At 47.0% G+C, this 20,215-nt stretch overlaps 1 protein-coding gene across 1 annotated transcript in view; it reads right to left on the bottom strand.

The window, feature by feature from the left end:
• Positions 1-20,215, bottom strand: part of nbeal2 (neurobeachin-like 2) — a gene marked incomplete in the record, with an annotated part of 127,642 nt that overhangs the window by 10,639 nt on the left and 96,788 nt on the right. Inside the window, 20 exon segments of the mRNA XM_031811792.1 lie at positions 500-672; positions 1,276-1,385; positions 3,140-3,226; positions 3,413-3,526; positions 5,148-5,245; positions 7,094-7,211; positions 7,359-7,468; positions 8,376-8,506; positions 11,228-11,368; positions 11,741-11,865; positions 12,149-12,244; positions 12,853-12,960; positions 13,312-13,445; positions 13,710-13,870; positions 14,037-14,154; positions 15,037-15,161; positions 16,013-16,170; positions 16,518-16,667; positions 18,847-19,047; positions 19,225-19,350. Coding sequence (XP_031667652.1) covers positions 500-672; positions 1,276-1,385; positions 3,140-3,226; positions 3,413-3,526; positions 5,148-5,245; positions 7,094-7,211; positions 7,359-7,468; positions 8,376-8,506; positions 11,228-11,368; positions 11,741-11,865; positions 12,149-12,244; positions 12,853-12,960; positions 13,312-13,445; positions 13,710-13,870; positions 14,037-14,154; positions 15,037-15,161; positions 16,013-16,170; positions 16,518-16,667; positions 18,847-19,047; positions 19,225-19,350 — 2,584 coding nt within the window.

Here is a 20,215-nt window from a genome sequence, read left to right as displayed (position 1 = left end):
TCCCTCCTCATCCTCTTTCCCTCCCTCCCTCCCCGTCCTCTTTCCCTCCCGCCCTCACCGTCCTCCCTCCCTCACCGTCCTCCCTCCCTCACCGTCCTCCCTCCCTCCCTCACCGTCCACCCTCCCTCCCTCACCGTCCTCCCTCCCTCACCGGTCCACCCTCCCTCCCTCACCGTCCTCCCTCCCTCACCGTCCTCCCTCCCTCACCGTCCACCCTCCCTCCCTCACCGTCCACCCTCCCTCACCGTCCACCCTCCCTCCCTCACCATCCACCCTCCCTCACCGTCCTCCCTCCCTCCCTCCCTCACCGTCCTCCCTCCCTCCCTCACCGTCCTCCCTCCCTCACCGTCCACCCTCCCTCCCTCACCGTCCTCCCTCCCTCACCGTCCTCCCTCACCGTCCACCCCTCCCTCCCTCACCGTCCTCCCTCCCTCACCGTCCTCCCTCCCTCACCGTCCTCCCTCCCTCACCGTCCTCCCATCATTATCTTGTAGCTCACCGATGTGTCGGCAGATCCTGCCCACCAGTTTGCCCTTTCCCAGCTGGGTGACTCGGAGGCTGCAGTCCCAGTGTCCTCCACTGAACAGCAGACGGCCATCGTTGGACACCACCAACACCTGGGTACTGAGATCTACCCCTGGGGCGAAGAGACCGCTGAGGAACCTCTGGGTTCTGCAGGAGGGAGGAGAGAGAGTCAAGAGAGGAGGTTGAGTAAACCTAGTAATGATTTACAATAATGGGCCTTTAACTGAAGGAAAAGAGAGGTTGTTGAAACCAAAATGTTTCTATAGTTGTGTCATGTTGATATAAACAAATGGTGATTTGTCCTTTAACATTTTCTAGCAGAAAGATGTTGTTTATCAATGAAAAGGAACTCAAGTGTTTCCCATTCAGACTAATCTCAATAAGACACGTGTTTATAGGACCAGAGCAGTTCTAACGCTCCAACCTCATAAAGCACAGACTTCTCCATCCATTTCAACTTGTGCTTTGAAGTCACATGAATAAAAGCACGCGGCTGAGCTGGGGACCAGATGGGATGGCTACACACTACACAGTGTGTGTCCCAAATGGAACACTGTGCCCTATTTAGCCCACTCCTTTTGACCAGAGCCCATAGGGTCCTGTAGGGCACTATATAGCGGATAGGGTGCCATTTGGGATGCAGAACACTGTGTGTGGTGGGGTCCTCCTTATCCTTCTCTCGGTGTTTAGAGTGGGATTTACTTTTTGTTGTCATTTCTTGGCAGGCATTCTGTAGGGCCACTAACTTACTTGGGATTGGCCACGGTGGGGTCCTTGGTGAAGGTGAAGTAGTTGGCGATGTTCTTATCGTAAGGCAGCCAGCTGTGGGTCCCAATCAGACCGTCAGAACTCACTGTCACCTACAGGGAAGGAAGAGAGCAGGGAGGGAGACAGTCAAAAGAAGCCCCATACTGCACTAGGGTTAAACAATTCTGGTAACTTTCCCCCCTGGGTTTCCTAGAAGTCCTGGTAAGAGCATTCCCAGACTCCTCCTCATTCCCAGACTCCCTCATTCCCAGACTCCTCCTCATTCCCAGACTCCTCCTCATTCCCAGACTCCTCCTCATTCCCAGACTCCTCCTCATTCCCAGACTCCTCCTCATTCCCAGACTCCTCCTCATTCCAGGAGTCTACCAACTGGGATTTCTGGTTGACCTGAGAAAGTTACCGGACTTGTGCAGCACCTCTGTATCTCTTCAACCAAGCAGAAAGGTTCAACACCTCTGTGTCTCTTCAACCAAGCAGAAAGGTCCAACACCTCTGTATCTCTTCAACCAAGCAGAAAGGTCCAACACCTCTGTATCTCTTCAACCAAGCAGAAAGGTCCAACACCTCTGTATCTCTTCAACCAAGCAGAAAGGTCCAACACCTCTGTATCTCTTCAACCAAGCAGAAAGGTCCAACACCTCTGTATCTCTTCAACCAAGCAGAAAGGTCCAACACCTCTGTATCTCTTCAACCAAGCAGAAAGGTCCAACACCTCTGTATCTCTTCAACCAAGCAGAAAGGTTCAAAACCTTTAGCACACCTTGTTGTGTGTGAATGTGCTGTTTCATGTAGTTGTGTGTGAATGTGTTGTTTCATATAGCTGTGTTGTGTGTGAATGTGTTGTTTCATATAGTTGTGTGTGAATGTGTTGTTTCATATAGTTGTGTCTGAATGTGTTGTTTCATATAGTTGTGTTGTGCGTGAGAGAGGCTGGTGTCAGTGAGGTATCCCTTCTCTAGTTTGTCTCTTTGTGTGTGTGTGAGTGAGTGAGTGAGTGAGTGAGTGAGTGAGTGAGAGAGTGAGAGAGTGAGAGAGTGAGAGAGTGAGTGAGTGAGTGAGTAATAACTTGGTGCGTATACAGTATTTGCCCTATATCACACATTAACAAGTGTGTATTAATACCATGTGTGAATTGGGAAAGTGTTTTTTGCAGATCCCCAGTCCCCCTGAGACACCCTGGGAGAGGGAGGTCACGGCCAGTCCCCCTGAGACATCCTGGGAGAGGGAGGTCACGGCCAGTCCCCCTGAGACACCCTGGGAGAGGGAGGTCACGGCCAGTCCCCCTGAGACACCCTGGGAGAGGGAGGTCACGGCCAGTCCCCCTGAGACACCCTGGGAGAGGGAGGTCACGGCCAGTCCCCCTGAGACACCCTGGGAGAGGGAGGTCACGGCCAGTCCCCCTGAGACACCCTGGGAGAGGGAGGTCACGGCCAGTCCCCCCGAGACACCCTGGGAGAGGGAGGTCACGGCCAGTCCCCCTGAGACACCCTGGGAGAGGGAGGTCACGGCCAGTCCCCCCGAGACACCCTGGGAGAGGGAGGTCACGGCCAGTCCCCCTGAGACATCCTGGGAGAGGGAGGTCACGGCCAGTCCCCCTGAGACACCCTGGGAGAGGGAGGTCACGGCCAGCGGCAGCCATTATCAACGGAGACTGTCCTGGAAATTCACTACTGAGAGAGATGTGGTCATTTCTTCAAACAATCATCTTGATTTAATATTGATTAACTACTGCAAATAAGAAGGCTGGTCGACCAACACTCCAACCGCTAGGCTACCTGCTGCCTGTGTGTGTGTGTGTGTGTGTGTGTGTGTGTGTGTGTGTGTGTGTGTGTGTGTGTGTTCTCACCAGTACGTCAGAGCCCTGGATGATAAAGGAGCGGTTCTGGTTCCTAGGAACCACCGCCTGGACCAGAGGTCGCCCATCACACACCACCTAGGAGCACACACACCACACCACAACACACCACACCACACATACACACACACATACACACACACACGCACACACATGCACACGCACACACAATCAACATTTGAATACTGAAGTGGTAGACTACTAGAGAAAATATATGATCTTTATGATTCTAATGAAATATAGGAGAATGATTCCTCTCTTTACCTCCTTAAAAGGGCGTAGTTTGTCGAGCTGTTCAAACAGGTTGGGGGGTAGAGTGTCCATGCGGGCCTGCCTCCTAGATGCATTCTCTGATGACATACGAGGAGGGTGTGGCTCCTAATAAGAAAGAAAGAAAGAAAGAAAGAATGAAAGAAAGGAGCACACTGAGTCAGTCAATGTCCCACTGAGATACTAGCTATAGACAGACACCCAGACAGCTAGCTACAGACACCCAGACAGCTAGCTATAGACAGACACCCAGACAGCTAGCTATAGACAGACACCCAGACAGCTAGCTATAGACAGACACCCAGACAGCTAGCTACAGACAGACACCCAGACAGCTAGCTACAGACACCCAGACAGCTAGCTACAGACACCCAGACAGCTAGCTACAGACACCCAGACAGCTAGCTACAGACACCCAGACAGCTAGCTACAGACAGACACCCAGACAGCTAGCTATAGACAGACACCCAGACAGCTAGCTATAGACACCCAGACAGCTAGCTACAGACAGACACCCAGACAGCTAGCTACAGACACCCAGACAGCTAGCTACAGACACCCAGACAGCTAGCTACAGACAGACACCCAGACAGCTAGCTACAGACACCCAGACAGCTAGCTATAGACACCCAGACAGCTAGCTACAGACAGACACCCAGACAGCTATAGACAGACACCCAGACAGCTAGCTATAGACAGACACCCAGACAGCTAGCTATAGACAGACACCCAGACAGCTAGCTATAGACAGACACCCAGACAGCTAGCTATAGACACCCAGACAGCTAGCTATAGACAGACACCCAGACAGCTAGCTATAGACAGACACCCAGCTATAGACAGACACCCAGACAGCTAGCTACAGACACCCAGACAGCTAGCTATAGACACCCAGACAGCTAGCTACAGACAGACACCCAGACAGCTAGCTACAGACACCCAGACAGCTAGCTATAGACACCCAGACAGCTAGCTACAGACAGACACCCAGACAGCTAGCTACAGACAGACACCCAGAGAGCTAGCTATAGACAGACACCCAGACAGGGAGCTACAGACAGACACCCAGACAGGGAGCTACAGACAGACACCCAGACAGGGAGCTACAGACAGACACCCAGACAGGGAGCTACAGACAGACACCCAGGCAGGGAACTACAGACAGACACCCAGACAGGGAGCAACAGACCTTCACCCAGGCAGGGAGCTACAGACAGACACCCAGGCAGGGAGCTACAGACAGACACCCAGGCAGGGAACTACAGACAGACACCCAGGCAGGGAACTACAGACAGACACCCAGACAGGGAGCAACAGACAGACACCCAGACAGGGAGCTACAGACAGACACCCAGGCAGGGAACTACAGACAGACACCCAGACAGGGAGCTACAGACAGACACCCAGGCAGGGAACTACAGACAGACACCCAGGCAGGGAGCTACAGACAGACACCCAGGCAGGGAGCTACAGACAGACACCCAGGCAGGGCACTACAGACAGACACCCAGGCAGGGAGCTACAGACACCCAGACACTGATAAACAATGTCCTTCAGTCAAACACACACACACTCTACTCTCCAGACTCAATACAACCATTCCCTCTGGTTTATGGAGTGAGACTCTACATTGAGGGAGTGTTTAACAAATCAAGCAGGACTGTAAATGTAATGTGACAGGGGTCAGACCTTGAGAGAGAGAGAGAGAGAGGGAGACACACACACACACCTTGAGTAGTTGACAGGGCGTCTGTCCAAAGTTACTGATGATGCCCTCCAGGGCCTTGCGCTCCGTCTCATTGGCTATGGCGTCCAGGTCCACCGCACCTACACAAAATAACAGAATATAATAAATAGAACACAACAGACCAGAAAAGAACAACAGAATGGAACACAACAGACCACAACAGACCAGAAAAGAACAACAGAATGGAACACAACAGACCACAACAGACCAGAAAAGAACAACAGAATGGAACAGAACAGACCAGAAAAGAACAACAGAATGGAACAGAACAGACCAGAAAAGAACAACAGAATAGAACACAACAGAATGGAACAGAACAGACCAGAATATAACAGACCAGAATAGGACAGAACAGACCAGAAAAGAACAACAGAATGGAACAGAACAGACCACAACAGACCAGAATATAACAGACCAGAATAGGACAGAACAGAATAGGACAGAACAGACCAGAAAAGAACAACAGAATGGAACAGAACAGACCACAACAGACCAGAATATAACAGACCAGAATAGGACAGAACAGAATAGGACAGAACAGACCAGAAAAGAACAACAGAATGGAACAGAACAGACCACAACAGACCAGAATATAACAGACCAGAATAGGACAGAACAGAATAGGACAGAACAGACCAGAAAAGAACAACAGAATGGAACAGAACAGACCACAACAGACCAGAATATAACAGACCAGAATATAACAGACCAGAATAGGACAGAACAGACCAGAAAAGAACAACAGAATGGAACAGAACAGACCAGAATAGAACAGACCAGAATAGAACAGACCAGAATAGGACAGAACAGACCAGAAAAGAACAACAGAATGGAACAGAACAGACCAGAATAGAACAGATCAGAATAGAACAGACCAGACCAGAATAGAACAGACCAGAATAAAACAGAACAGATCAGAATAGAACAGACCAGAATAGAACAGACCAGAATAGAACAGAACAGATCAGAATAGAACAGACCAGAATAGAATAGAACAGAATAGGACAGACCAGAATAGAACAGACCAGAATAGAACAGACCAGAATAGAACAGACCAGAATAGAACAGACCAGAATAGAACAGACCAGAATAGAACAGACCAGAATAGAACAGACCAGAATAGAACAGACCAGAATAGAACAGAACAGATCAGAATAGAACAGACCAGAATAGAACAGATCAGAATAGAACAGAACAGAATAGGACAGACCAGAATAGGACAGAACAGACCAGAAAAGAACAACAGAATGGAACAGAACAGACCAGAATAGAACAGACCAGAATATAACAGACCAGAATAGGACAGAACAGACCAGAAAAGAACAACAGAATGGAACAGAACAGACCAGAATAGAACAGATCAGAATAGAACAGACCAGACCAGAATAGAACAGACCAGAATAGAACAGACCAGAATAGAACAGACCAGAATAGAACAGACCAGAATAGAACAGAACAGATCAGAATAGAACAGACCAGAATAGAATAGAACAGAATAGGACAGACCAGAATAGAACAGACCAGAATAGAACAGACCAGAATAGAATAGAACAGAATAGAACAGACCAGAATAGAACAGACCAGAATAGAACAGACCAGAATAGAACAGACCAGAATAGAACAGACCAGAATAGAACAGAACAGATCAGAATAGAACAGACCAGAATAGAACAGACCAGAATAGGACAGAACTCTATTGATAAGGAAATGTACCTAGTATACATTGTGGTGTCTGAGTGAGGATGGAGGGAAGAGCTCTCTCACCCATTCCTACTCCTCATATCACATTGGGCGAAGTTGAGAGTCTCAAATTGTACCCTTTTCAGTATATAGTGCACTACTTTAGACTAGGAGCCATAGGGCTTTGGTCCAAAGTAGTGACCTATATAGAGAATAGGGTGTAATTCGGGACTCTTCTCTCTCCATACCTTCATAGGTGCAGTAGTAGAAGACATTGAGAGCCTCCACCGCCTCCTCCCCTCTCTGCTTGCAGCCAAAGATCAGGTCAATCCACTCATGGAGGTGAGAGGAAACGTGTTCACACTCCTGCACCATATTAGGGGACAAATGCATTTGTACAAGGAAATGTATTAGATTACTTGATTAAAATGTGTCCAATCAGAGAGTGTAGCATGGCTGTGGGGGTTGCACCAGCGTTTCCCATAGATTATTTGTCCAGGTGGAAGGCCTCACCAGAGCTTTCCTGTGTTTCCTGATGAAGTCTTCTCTAGACAAGGCCCATTGTGGTAACAGAACATCAGTCACATTGTTCTGGGTCATCTGCAGACTGCCCAGGTCAAACCCTGCAGTAAACACACACAGAGACAGTCCATCCTTCCTCAGCTACGTAAACAGAGTGTCCAACAGTTGGTAGGGTATGAGGCTCTATGAAACACTACGACAGCCCATATTTCTGTTGTGTTGATATACTGTGTAAGGAATGACTTGTGAATAGGAATTAACATAACATCGTTGCATTCCCCTTAGGATGCTTTCATAAATACACCCTGGAAATCTGGTTTGACAGTTCCCAGAGTGCACTTTGACACTCCAGAGTGAGTTCGCTAACACAGCCTTAGTCTTCCTCATGTGAAGGGAACACAGCCCTAGTCTTCCTCATGTGAAGGGAACACAGCCTTAGTCTTCCTCATGTGAAGGGAACACAGCCTTAGTCTTCCTCATGTGAAGGGAACACAGCCCTAGTCTTCCTCATGTGAAAGGAACACAGCCCTAGTCTTCCTCATGTGAAGGGAACACAGCCCTAGTCTTCCTCATGTGAAGGGAACACAGCCTTAGTCTTCCTCATGTGAAGGGAACACAGCCCTAGTCTTCCTCATGTGAAGGGAACACAGCCCTGGTCTTCCTCATGTGAAGGGAACACAGCCCTAGTCTTCCTCATGTGAAGGGAACACAGCCCTAGTCTTCCTCATGTGAAGGGAACACAGCCTTAGTCTTCCTCATGTGAAGGGAACACAGCCCTGGTCTTCCTCATGTGAAGGGAACACAGCCCTAGTCTTCCTCATGTGAAGGGAACACAGCCTTAGTCTTCCTCATGTGAAGGGAACACAGCCTTAGTCTTCATCATGTGAAGGGAACACAGCCTTACTCTTCCTCATGTGAAGGGAACACAGCCTTACTCTTCCTCATGTGAAGGGAACACAGCCTTAGTCTCCCCTCATGTGAAGGGAACACAGCCTTAGTGCTACTCACCGTTGATGTTCTGCAGGAACTCTGGAAAGTAGAAGAACTCCGGGATGAGCTCCTTGACGTCAGCGGGACTCTCCATGCGAGCCTGCCAGGCTGCTGCTACAGAGTGGAACTGACGGTCTGCACAGTCAAACCTACAACACACACGGCCAGGAACCACACTGTTCAAATGTAACACACACGGCCAGGAACCAAACTGTTCAACTGTAACACACACGGCCAGGAACCACACTGTTCAAATGTACCACACACGGCCAGGTACCACACTGTTCAAATGTAACACACACGGCCAGGAACCACACACGGCCAGGAACCACACTGTTCAAATGTACCACACACGGCCAGGAACCACACTGTTCAAATGTACCACACACGGCCAGGAACCACACTGTTCAAATGTAACACACACGGCCAGGTACCACACTGTTCAAATGTAACACACACGGCCAGGAACCACACACGGCCAGGAACCACACTGTTCAAATGTACCACACACGGCCAGGAACCACACTGTTCAAATGTACCACACACGGCCAGGAACCACACTGTTCAAATGTACCACACACGGCCAGGAACCACACTGTTCAAATGTACCACACACGGCCAGGAACCACACTGTTCAAATGTACCACACACGGCCAGGAACCACACTGTTCAAATGTAACACACACGGCCAGGAACCACACTGTTCAAATGTAACACACACGGCCAGGAACCACACTGTTCAAATGTAACACACACGGCCAGGAACCACACTGTTCAAATGTAACACACACGGCCAGGAACCACACTGTTCAAATGTAACACACACGGCCAGGAACCAAACTGTTCAACTGTAACACACACGGCCAGGAACCACACTGTTCAAATGTACCACACACGGCCAGGTACCACACTGTTCAAATGTAACACACACGGCCAGGAACCACACACGGCCAGGAACCACTCTGTTCAAATGTACCACACACGGCCAGGAACCACACTGTTCAAATGTACCACACACGGCCAGGAACCACACTGTTCAAATGTAACACACACGGCCAGGTACCACACTGTTCAAATGTAACACACACGGCCAGGAACCACACACGGCCAGGAACCACACTGTTCAAATGTACCACACACGGCCAGGAACCACACTGTTCAAATGTACCACACACGGCCAGGAACCACACTGTTCAAATGTACCACACACGGCCAGGAACCACACTGTTCAAATGTACCACACACGGCCAGGAACCACACTGTTCAAATGTACCACACACGGCCAGGAACCACACTGTTCAAATGTACCACACACGGCCAGGAACCACACTGTTCAAATGTAACACACACGGCCAGGAACCACACTGTTCAAATGTAACACACACGGCCAGGAACCACACTGTTCAAATGTAACACACACGGCCAGGAACCACACTGTTCAAATGTAACACACACGGCCAGGAACCACACTGTTCAAATGTAACACACACGGCCAGGAACCACACTGTTCAAATGTACCACACACACTTTGAAGTGTTAGGTTAATATGTTACACCCTCATACAACTTCAAACACCACCACACTCCCTTCCACAGCTCCATACACCCTGATACACACTTGCGTCTTCAAACAACCCAAACAACCCAATATACACACACCCCTGCTGTACCTACAGCAGGGGTGTGGATGAGGAGGGTAGTGAAGGGTTACTGTACCTACAGCTGGATGAGGAGGGTAGTGAAGGGTTACTGTACCTACAGCTGGATGAGGAGGGTAGTGAATGGTTACTGTACCTGCAGCTGGATGAGGAGGGTAGTGAAGGGTTACTGTACCTACAGCTGGATGAGGAGGGTAGTGAAGGGTTACTGTACCTACAGCTGGATGAGGAGGGTAGTGAAGGGTTACTGTACCTGCAGCTGGATGAGGAGGGTAGTGAAGTGTTACTGTACCTACAGCTGGATGAGGAGGGTAGTGAAGGGTTACTGTACCTGCCACTCTGCAGCTGGATGTGGAGGGTAGTGAAGGGCTACTGTACCTACAGCTGGATGAGGAGGGTAGTGAAGGGTTACTGTACCTACAGCTGGATGAGGAGGGTAGTGAAGGGTTACTGTACCTACAGCTGGATGAGGAGGGTAGTGAAGGGTTACTGTACCTACAGCTGGATGAGGAGGGTAGTGAATGGTTACTGTACCTGCAGCTGGATGAGGAGGGTAGTGAAGGGTTACTGTACCTACAGCTGGATGAGGAGGGTAGTGAAGGGTTACTGTACCTACAGCTGGATGAGGAGGGTAGTGAAGGGTTACTGTACCTACAGCTGGATGAGGAGGGTAGTGAAGGGTTACTGTACCTACAGCTGGATGAGGAGGGTAGTGAAGGGTTACTGTACCTGCAGCTGGATGAGGAGGGTAGTGAAGTGTTACTGTACCTACAGCTGGATGAGGAGGGTAGTGAAGGGTTACTGTACCTGCCACTCTGCAGCTGGATGTGGAGGGTAGTGAAGGGTTACTGTACTTACAGCTGGATGTGGAGGGTAGTGAAGGGTTACTGTACCTACAGCTGGATGTGGAGGGTAGTGAAGGGTTACTGTACCTACAGCTGGATGAGGAGGGTAGTGAAGGGTTACTGTACCTGCCACTCTGCAGCTGGATGTGGAGGGTAGTGAAGGGCTACTGTACCTACAGCTGGATGAGGAGGGTAGTGAAGGGTTACTGTACCTACAGCTGGATGAGGAGGGTAGTGAAGGGTTACTGTACCTACAGCTGGATGTGGAGGGTAGTGAAGGGTTACTGTACCTACAGCTGGATGAGGAGGGTAGTGAAGGGTTACTGTACCTACAGCTGGATGAGGAGGGTAGTGAAGGGTTACTGTACCTGCCACTCTGCAGCTGGATGTGGAGGGTAGTGAAGGGCTCCATACGGATCATGTAGTGCATGACTCCTGCAGCGTTAGAGTAGTGTGTTCCATAGTGGAACTTATCTATGGTGCCCGTTGAGTCCTCAAAGCTCTCATACCTGATCAGACAAGACACAATGATTCAAATGGTACCCTGCATTAACAGGAACAATAATGAAGTCAACATGAAACACAGGCAGTAACACAGTGTATTTGTGGAGCACGTAGGCTGTGTATAATACTGGTCATTATAAAACAGAATGAATTCAGATCACACAACACATATACTAGGATGAGCTTGGTGTTTAAACAGAACTGGAGATGATCTGGTCTGCGTCCCAAAGCATCATCTTCCCTACATAGTGGATCTACCTTTTGACCAGAGCCACCTATTCCCTGGTTATAAATAGTGACCTAGTGTACATAGGAAACCGGGTGCCATTTGGGACACAACCCTGGAGTTCTCTGTGCGAGGTTACTGCAGTACTCACTTCTCCCTGACGTTCTGTGCGTGGCGGGGGTTGACTACTCCCATGGGTTTGGACAGGTCTCTGAACACGGCTGGGTTCTCCAGGTCCAGATCTGGAGAGGTGTAGTCACTCAGCACCCATGGGAACTGGACCCAACCCAACCCAGGGACACCATTAGATTAGACTGGACTACAGCATGAATGCTGTTCGCTCATTTGTTCCTGCATTCATGATTCATTTGTTTGTTTATTCTTCTGTTCATTCATTCATTCATAGATTCAATGATTCATTCGTTTGTTGATTCTTCTGTTCATTCATTCATTCATAGATTCAATGATTCATTCGTTTGTTGATTATTCTGTTCATTGATTCTTCTGTTTATTCATTTCATTCCTTCCTCCCTCCCTGGTTTACGGGACAGGGACTTACCACAGGGTACTGAGACAGGTCGTTGTAGGTACGTCCAGAGATGGTGTTCAGTTGCATCAGATATTCAAAGTTGGAAATCTCTCTGCATACCCATCTCTAATGACAAACACAAACAGTTAGCTTCCTCTCTGCATACCCATCTCTATTGACAAAACACAAACAGTTAGCTTCCTCTCTGCATACCCATCTCTAATGACAAAACACAAACAGTTAGCTTCCTCTCTGCATACCCATCTCTAATGACAAAACCCAAACAGTTAGCTTCCTCTCTGCATACCCATCTCTAATGACAAAACACAAACAGTTAGCTTCCTCTCTGCATACCCATCTCTAATGACAAAACACAAACAGTTAGCTTCCTCTCTGCATACCCATCTCTAATGACAAAACACAAACAGTTAGCTTCCTCTCTACATACCCATCTCTAATGACAAACAAACAGTTAGCTTCCTCTTAGTTTAGTTGACATGTTTGACATCATCATCTGAGACTCAATCATTAAGATGTTACTGAGGTAGTAGGCTGAGGTAGTAGGCTGAGGCAGTAGGCTGAGGCAGTAGGCTGAGGTAGTAGGCTGAGGTAGTAGGTCCTTACCGAATCAATAGTTATCTGTGTAACACACAGGTTGCATCCCAAACGGCACCCTACTCCCTACATAGGGAATAGAGTCCCATTTGTGATGCAGACAGAGTTAACAGATTTACCTGTGTGAGTCCAGAAGCCTTGAGGAGCTCCTGAGGAGAGCGGGAGCCGAAATAGAAGAGGTTGGGGGGCCGCAGCCCCAGGATCCTAGAGTACACCATGTTCCTCACCTGGGGAGGGAGGTCGGGGTCAGGTTATACATGTCTCTTACACTGGTCCTTTTCAAATCACTTCACATTATCATTAGTGTCAAATAATGATACAATTCCACATCTTATTACAGGTATTGGGATCAACACTGTGGTACAAAGACAGTGGTGGCTGGTTCCACGTTAAATCGGAGGACGTGGCTCGGCTGGAAACGGCATGGTATCAGCCACAACAAAGGCATGGTTTCCTTGTGTTTGATACCAATACATTGACTCTATTCCAGCCATTACTGGGAGCCATATTCCCCTCATTAGCCTTCACTGTACTAAGGCCTCAGGCCCTTGAATCTAGCAGTTAGACTAGAGACACACCTTCTTCTTGAAGTTGATGAAGTAGTGTGACTGGTCGATGAAGAACAGCTCCACAGCAGAGCGACGCAGGTTGTAGCGTCTCAGGTGCACCTCTCTCAGCTGAGACAGGGGCCGCTTGAAATCAAAACCAATTCCTGGATCGATAGAAGTTTGTCAACAACAACTCTTTCAGATTCAATTGTATCATGATGTCAGCAGTGAGTGTTGTTTACTGTGACTGGGGAATGATGCATACACAAAGACAGATCCTCTGGTCAGATGAAGCCTGGTTCTGGACTAAGAAGCCTGGTGAATGGAGAATCTCCATTGATATACCTTTACCGGTCTCAGACTAGATTTAATCTGTGTCTGGGAAACTGCCCCATAGTGTTCATTGCCAGACGTCTTTATGTCCTCACCCTCTTCCGTCTCCTCCTTCTCGCTGCTGGCGTCGTAGAAGTACAGGTGATGTGTGGTGACCTCCAGCCGACCCGGAACCACCGCCACGATGGTGATGAGCTCACAGTCCTCCGACAGAACCAGCTTCTCCTTCTGACTGTCGTCCTCCCCCTCCACCCCCCTGAGGAACCGTTAGAGAAAAGACATGTATCAGATGAATATTTCACCACTAGCATTTCTGATTCAACTAACCAAGGGCTTGCTGATTATTTTACTAGTTGAATCAGGTCACTGGTTCTGAGGTTGATATGGGGAGTGGGTAGGGGGGTGGAGATCAAATCACTCACTTATTGTCCAGAAAGACAATGTCCTCTTCTCCTAACTGGTCATCCTCCATGTCACTCACTTTAGCCTCCTTGGCAACAGCCAATGGGAGGGGTTCTGAACTGCGAGGACTATCAGCTCCTGATGTGGAGAGATGCAGACAGACAATACATTCTACTGAACCTGAGCACACTCTCACAGACCTATATTACCTGAGCATACTCTCACAGACCTATATTACCTGAGCACACACTCACAGACCTATATTATCTGAGCACACACTCATAGACCTATATTACCTGAACACACACTCACAGACCTATATTACCTGAGCACACACTCACAGACCTATATTACCTGAGCACACTCTCACAGACCTATATTACCTGAGCACACTCTCACAGACCTATATTACCTGAACACACACTCACAGACCTATATTACCTGAACACACACTCACAGACCTATATTACCTGAGCACACACTCACAGACCTATATTACCTGAGCACACACTCACAGACCTATATTACCTGAGCACACACTCACAGACCTATATTACCTGAGCACACACTCACAGACCTATATTACCTGAACACACACTCACAGACCTATATTACCTGAACACACACTCACAGACCTATATTACCTGAACACACACTCACAGACCTATATTACCTGAACACACACTCACAGACCTATATTACCTGAGCAGAGATTCAGGATGATAACTCTTTTTTTTCCTGATGTTGTGAAGCTTAATGCCAAACGAATTCCCCAATCTTAGGAAAATAAAGGTCTTCTAATCTAATGTTACCTGAACACAGATTTGTAAAACACAGCAGTGTCCGGAGCTAACCTGCACACGAAAACAGATCACCTACCAATTTACATTGGAAACTTGCTTCTGCTCAACAAAAGCAATTAACTGAAATCTGTTAGACATGGCTATGACATCATAACTGGGCGAAGCACATAAAGTCCTCCTAACATGCGATGTATAGTTGTCATCTCATAAGGCGTACCCATGTTGTCTCTGAAGGCGCTGGCTTCCTGGTGAGTGTCGTACTGGTAGTTAGGCACTAGTTTCAGACGCATCTTAGAGTACGTCTCCGCGCTGGACAACTTCCATTTCACCTCTAGTGGGACTCTTGAGGTACAAATCACAGTAGATTCCAGTCAGGCACAAAGCACCACAACAAAGCTTACAACATATGATGACATTAGTAGTCGAGTCCATCTGGTGCAGGGCAAAGCTCCCATTATATGTTGATCTAGGGTCAGTTTTGCACTTTAACCGCTAATGGTTAAAGGAGTTGTTCACTATTTTACAACATGATGTTAGATGGTTCCTCACCTTGAAAGTAGCCTATGAGCCAGGAGAAACAGTCATTAGAAACCTAAGCTAACTTTAGCAACCGCTAGCTAAAAATCAATGGAAGTGATGGGGGGGTGAGCATGTTTATCTTTTACATGGCCAAATCATCTTAAAGTAACATCAAACCAAATATGGAGTTGATGTCAGGTGACTTGGACAGTATTTGTTTCTAAACATGCCCCCATCACGTCCATTGATTTGTAGCTAGCAGTGGCTAAAGTTAGCTGAAGTTTGAAAAGGGTTGATTAAAGATAACTGCACCATAGATTCAAGTTTCTCCTGGCCCAAAGACTACTTTCAGGGTGAGGAACCAGCTAACGTCATGTTGTAAAATAATGAACTACTCCTTTAATGTTAGGACATGGGGAAGGTAACCAGAGCCTAGATATATACACCTTACTATGGAATAGGGTGCCATTAGCCCTATGGGCCTTGGTCAAAAGTAGATCACTATATAGGGAATTGGGTGCCATTAGCCCTATGGGCCTTGGTCAAAAGTAGATCACTATATAGGGAATAGGGTGCCATTAGCCCTATGGGCCTTGGCCAAAAGTAGATCACTATATAGGGAATAGGGTGCCATTTGGGACGGATCCATAGGTATAGATAGGATAGAGTCAGACCTGTGTGCCCAGGCCCCTCTCTCGCTGGTGAGCAGCCTGCGGAGGGACTCCCAGTGGCGCCACACTACTCCTTGCTGGCCGGAGCTCTGTTTCTGACCACTGTGGTAACGGCTGTTTTCACTGCGGACCCGCCTCAGGTACGGGTCCACTATCACCTCCTGTAAGAGCACGCACAGTCCCCATGAGCACGCACGAACACGCACACACACAGATATCCCTGTAGATTAGTGACCAATCAGCAATACGAGCACAAACCAAGTTGTACTGGGCTGATAATCCACTGCTTCAGAATACTCCAGATCACCACAATATAATGAAGACAGTATAACTAGCTGAACAAAAACAACTTTCAAGGCACATAATATTGACTTGATATTATTAATGTCATAATGGAGGTTATGTCATAATGGAGGTTATGTCATAATGGAGGTTATGTCATAATGGAGGACAGTGGGCTGTACTATGACCTCATAAGAGTACCAGGCCTGCTAGTAGCATAGTTTACCTGGAACTTGTCTTTGCTGTAGGTCTTCTCTTTGTCCCGCCGTATGGCAGTGCTCATCAGGTCATCAAAGCACGAGTTCCAGAAGTTAGACATGAGGTCATGACTCTTCCCAAACTGATCCAGTTCATACTGCTCCATGGTGGGCTGCACCTACACATTACATACAGTAATGTTACACACTACCTACACATTACATACACACATTATATACAGTAATGTTATATACTACCTATACATTATATACACACATTATATACAGTAATGTTATATACTACCTATACATTATATACACACATTATATACAGTAATGTTATATACTACCTATACATTATATACAGTAATGTTATATACTACCTATACATTATATACAGTAATGTTATATACTACCTATACATTTTATACAGTAATGTTATATACTACCTATACATTATATACAGTAATGTTATATACTACCTACACATTACATACAGTAATGTTATACACTACCGATACATTATATACAGTAATGTTATATACTACCTATTGAATGAACTGAATGCATTCAACTGAAATGTGTCTTCTGCATTTAACCCAGCCCCTCTGACTCAGACTGGGAGCAAAGGTCAAAACTGGGCTCTACTGCCAGATCTATGACATTCTCTATTTACAAGATATCTAAACAAAACAGATGTGTGATTATTCACCGTCACACATATTTATAATAAATCCTCAGCTGAACCAAGTGGGTAGACGTCTGTTTGGCTTCATATCCTCAAACCTCTTGGTCTGCTAGGTGACTTCTCTTCCATTAAATTCACACGGTAAATACAAGGAAAGCGTTCCGATTCTGTTCTTCTAACCTGGGAGAGAAGACACTGTCCTGGACAAAATCCTGGCCTTCCATCCACGTAGATTAAGAGGTAAATAATGAGAGGAGGACAAGAGAACACTGAACAGACAGATTATCTGTCCCTGGTTTAGTTTTCACTCTGAGGCAGAAAGGAGGATGTGACATCAGCCTGTCTAGAAACACTAGCCTGAGAGAAGAGACAAAACGTCAACACCGCGTTTAGTAGTAGAACCTACGGACTCAGTTTAGTTTCTGAACTAAAGAAGAGAAGAGACAAAACGTCAACACCGCGTTTAGTAGTAGAACCTACGGACTCAGCTTAGTTTCTGAACTAAAGAAGAAAAGAGACAAAACGTCAACACCGCATTTAGTAGAAGAACCTACGAACTCAGTTTAGTTTCTGAACTAAAGAGAGAAGTGTACAAGCTAATGTTTTTAGCCTGTCCAGGAACTACTGAGGGAAATGAGCTGTCCAACATACTTGACTGTATGTTTGTTTACTCCATGTGTAACTCTGTGTTGTTGTTTGTGTCACACTGCTTTGCTTTATCTTGGCCAGGTCGCAGTTGTAAATGAGAACTTGTTCCCAACTGGCCTACCTGGTTAAATAAATAAATATATATATATATATATTTTTAAATACGACACTGTCTGAGACGTTGACTATAATCCATTGTCCATAACCTGTGTGGTCCATCCGTTACAACACACATGTATACCAGAGTCGGCGTGGGTTTGAATCCGTCCCACTGCCCTTTCACTCACCCTTCCCTGTCTTTCAAACAGTTTACTATCGCTTCAATACAAAAAGCCAAATTAAAGTAGTGGGACTGACCCAGTCCTTAAAAAAATACCTTTATTGTTAATTGTCCGTGTGAAATAAATCACGTCCCAAATGGCTTCCATGGTGACGAAGGCTGTGTGATGTTGTGATTCTGGATGGTCAGATAGCGAGCAACAAGCTGTCATATGGGGAATCGTAGGTGGCTCGTTTCAGCTCATTTCGGCTCGTTTCAGCTCATTTCAGCTGGTTTCAGCTGGTTTCAAATCGTTTCAGCTGGTTTCAACTCGTTTCAGCTGGTTTCAGCTGGTTTCAGCTCGTTTCAACTCGTTTCAACTAGTTTTAAGTTGTTCTTGATACCATGTTCTGTTTTGACGTGTTTGACTGATGTCATGTCTATGCTAATATGGCTCAAGTTCCTTAGCTAGCTAACCTACAACTGCAACTTTAGATTTTAGAAACAAAAAGAGCTCCTTGTGCTCATATATTCAGTTTCAATAAACACTGAGATGAAATATAGTTTACATGTTGTTAACAATCTAAGCCGACCCCGTCTGTTTGGCCCCACCCAGAGTTTCGCAACCGTTGGTTTTGTTGCTAAACAACCAACCCGTCTGTAAGGCCCTGGTCAAATGTAGTGCACTATATAGGGAATAGTGTGCCATTTGGGATACAGACTATATAAAGAAGAAGATAGATGAAGGTTGAGTGGTACTGACGTGGCGTTGGTAGAAGTCCAGCCACTCTACTGTGTGGCTGTAGCTCTGGAGGTCCTGGGCGAAGGTGGGGCTGCCGTTGGTGACTGGCAGGCTGGGCAGCAGGCCGTGCAGGGTCACGGGGTCAGCGTGTTGGTCCAGGAGGGTACGCACGATGGGCACCAGCTGAGAAAAGGTCTCCGTGTGTCCTCCGTTGGGGCCCGCCTAAAAATAAAAAACACCTTACTGTTGTACTTGTCTTTCTTACACTAGCAGTCGTACTTGTCTTTATTTACTAGTGTAAAGCCGGTGATAAGAATGGAAACACCAGAATAACAGATGCATTAACTAAGTCTCTCTGGACGTCTGCTAAAATGACAGAAATGTCCAACGTAAATGTACCTCCATTACCCCGCCGGGCCACAGGGGGGCACCTAGTCGCCCCAGCAGGAAGCAAACCTCGTCCCAGCCCAGAGACAGAACTGTCTGTAGGAGGCTGTGGAGTTTAACGCAGGCCATTACAGACACCTGGGGAGAGAGGGAAGGGAGAGAGACAGAGACACAGAGGGAGAAACAGAGAGACACAGAGGGAGAAAGAGAGACACAGAGAGAGAAACAGAGAGACACAGAGAGAGAAACAGAGAGAGACACAGAGGGAGAAACAGAGAGAGACACAGAGGGAGAAACAGAGAGAGACACAGAGAGAGACACAGAGAGAGAGAAATTCTTTGGTCAAAAAGCAAATTAGGCTCCACTTCAAAATTATTCTCACAGGTCTTAAAATCAACAGAAGTCCTAGTAAATGTTTCATCAGGACACAAACCTAATAGTATTATTCCTCAGCAGATGTATTTTTAAAGTGGGGTACTAATACTAACAACACACACAACAACAATTCAAGTGGATGGAAAAAGCTTTGCTCCTTCAAAAAAGAAATAAACAAATCCCAACACTTAAAGGACCATTTTGGACCATTTATTTATGACCACTTGATACTACTCCTACAGGAGTGCAAAATAGCACCCCATTCCCTACATAGTGCACTACCTCTGACCAGAAAGTGATGCACTATGTAGGGAACAGGGTACCATTTGGGATGCACACCAACAGTAGTTATAACTCAGAGAAGAGCTGCCCCCGTCCTACACAACACTCCTCGTTAGGAATGCTAGCTATGTTCTCTGTGCACTGATAGATAACCATAGAAGGACTGGTGTTCTAAACACACCTTCCTCTCAAAAGGTCTAACCTTTATTTGATAGTAAATGTGTACTGACAGACAGAGCATTGGGATTGGTCCCACGGCATTTGGAGTTTAAACTTTCAAACCCACGCGTTGACTTATGCCCTCAATGGATGTAGTTTGGAGAAAGAAGTTGTTTCCCCAAATAGC

Source organism: Oncorhynchus kisutch, unplaced genomic scaffold (genome assembly GCF_002021735.2).
Source record: "Oncorhynchus kisutch isolate 150728-3 unplaced genomic scaffold, Okis_V2 Okis02a-Okis13b_hom, whole genome shotgun sequence".
NCBI lineage: Eukaryota > Metazoa > Chordata > Actinopteri > Salmoniformes > Salmonidae > Oncorhynchus > Oncorhynchus kisutch.
This window is presented reverse-complemented; position numbering and strand designations above follow the sequence as displayed.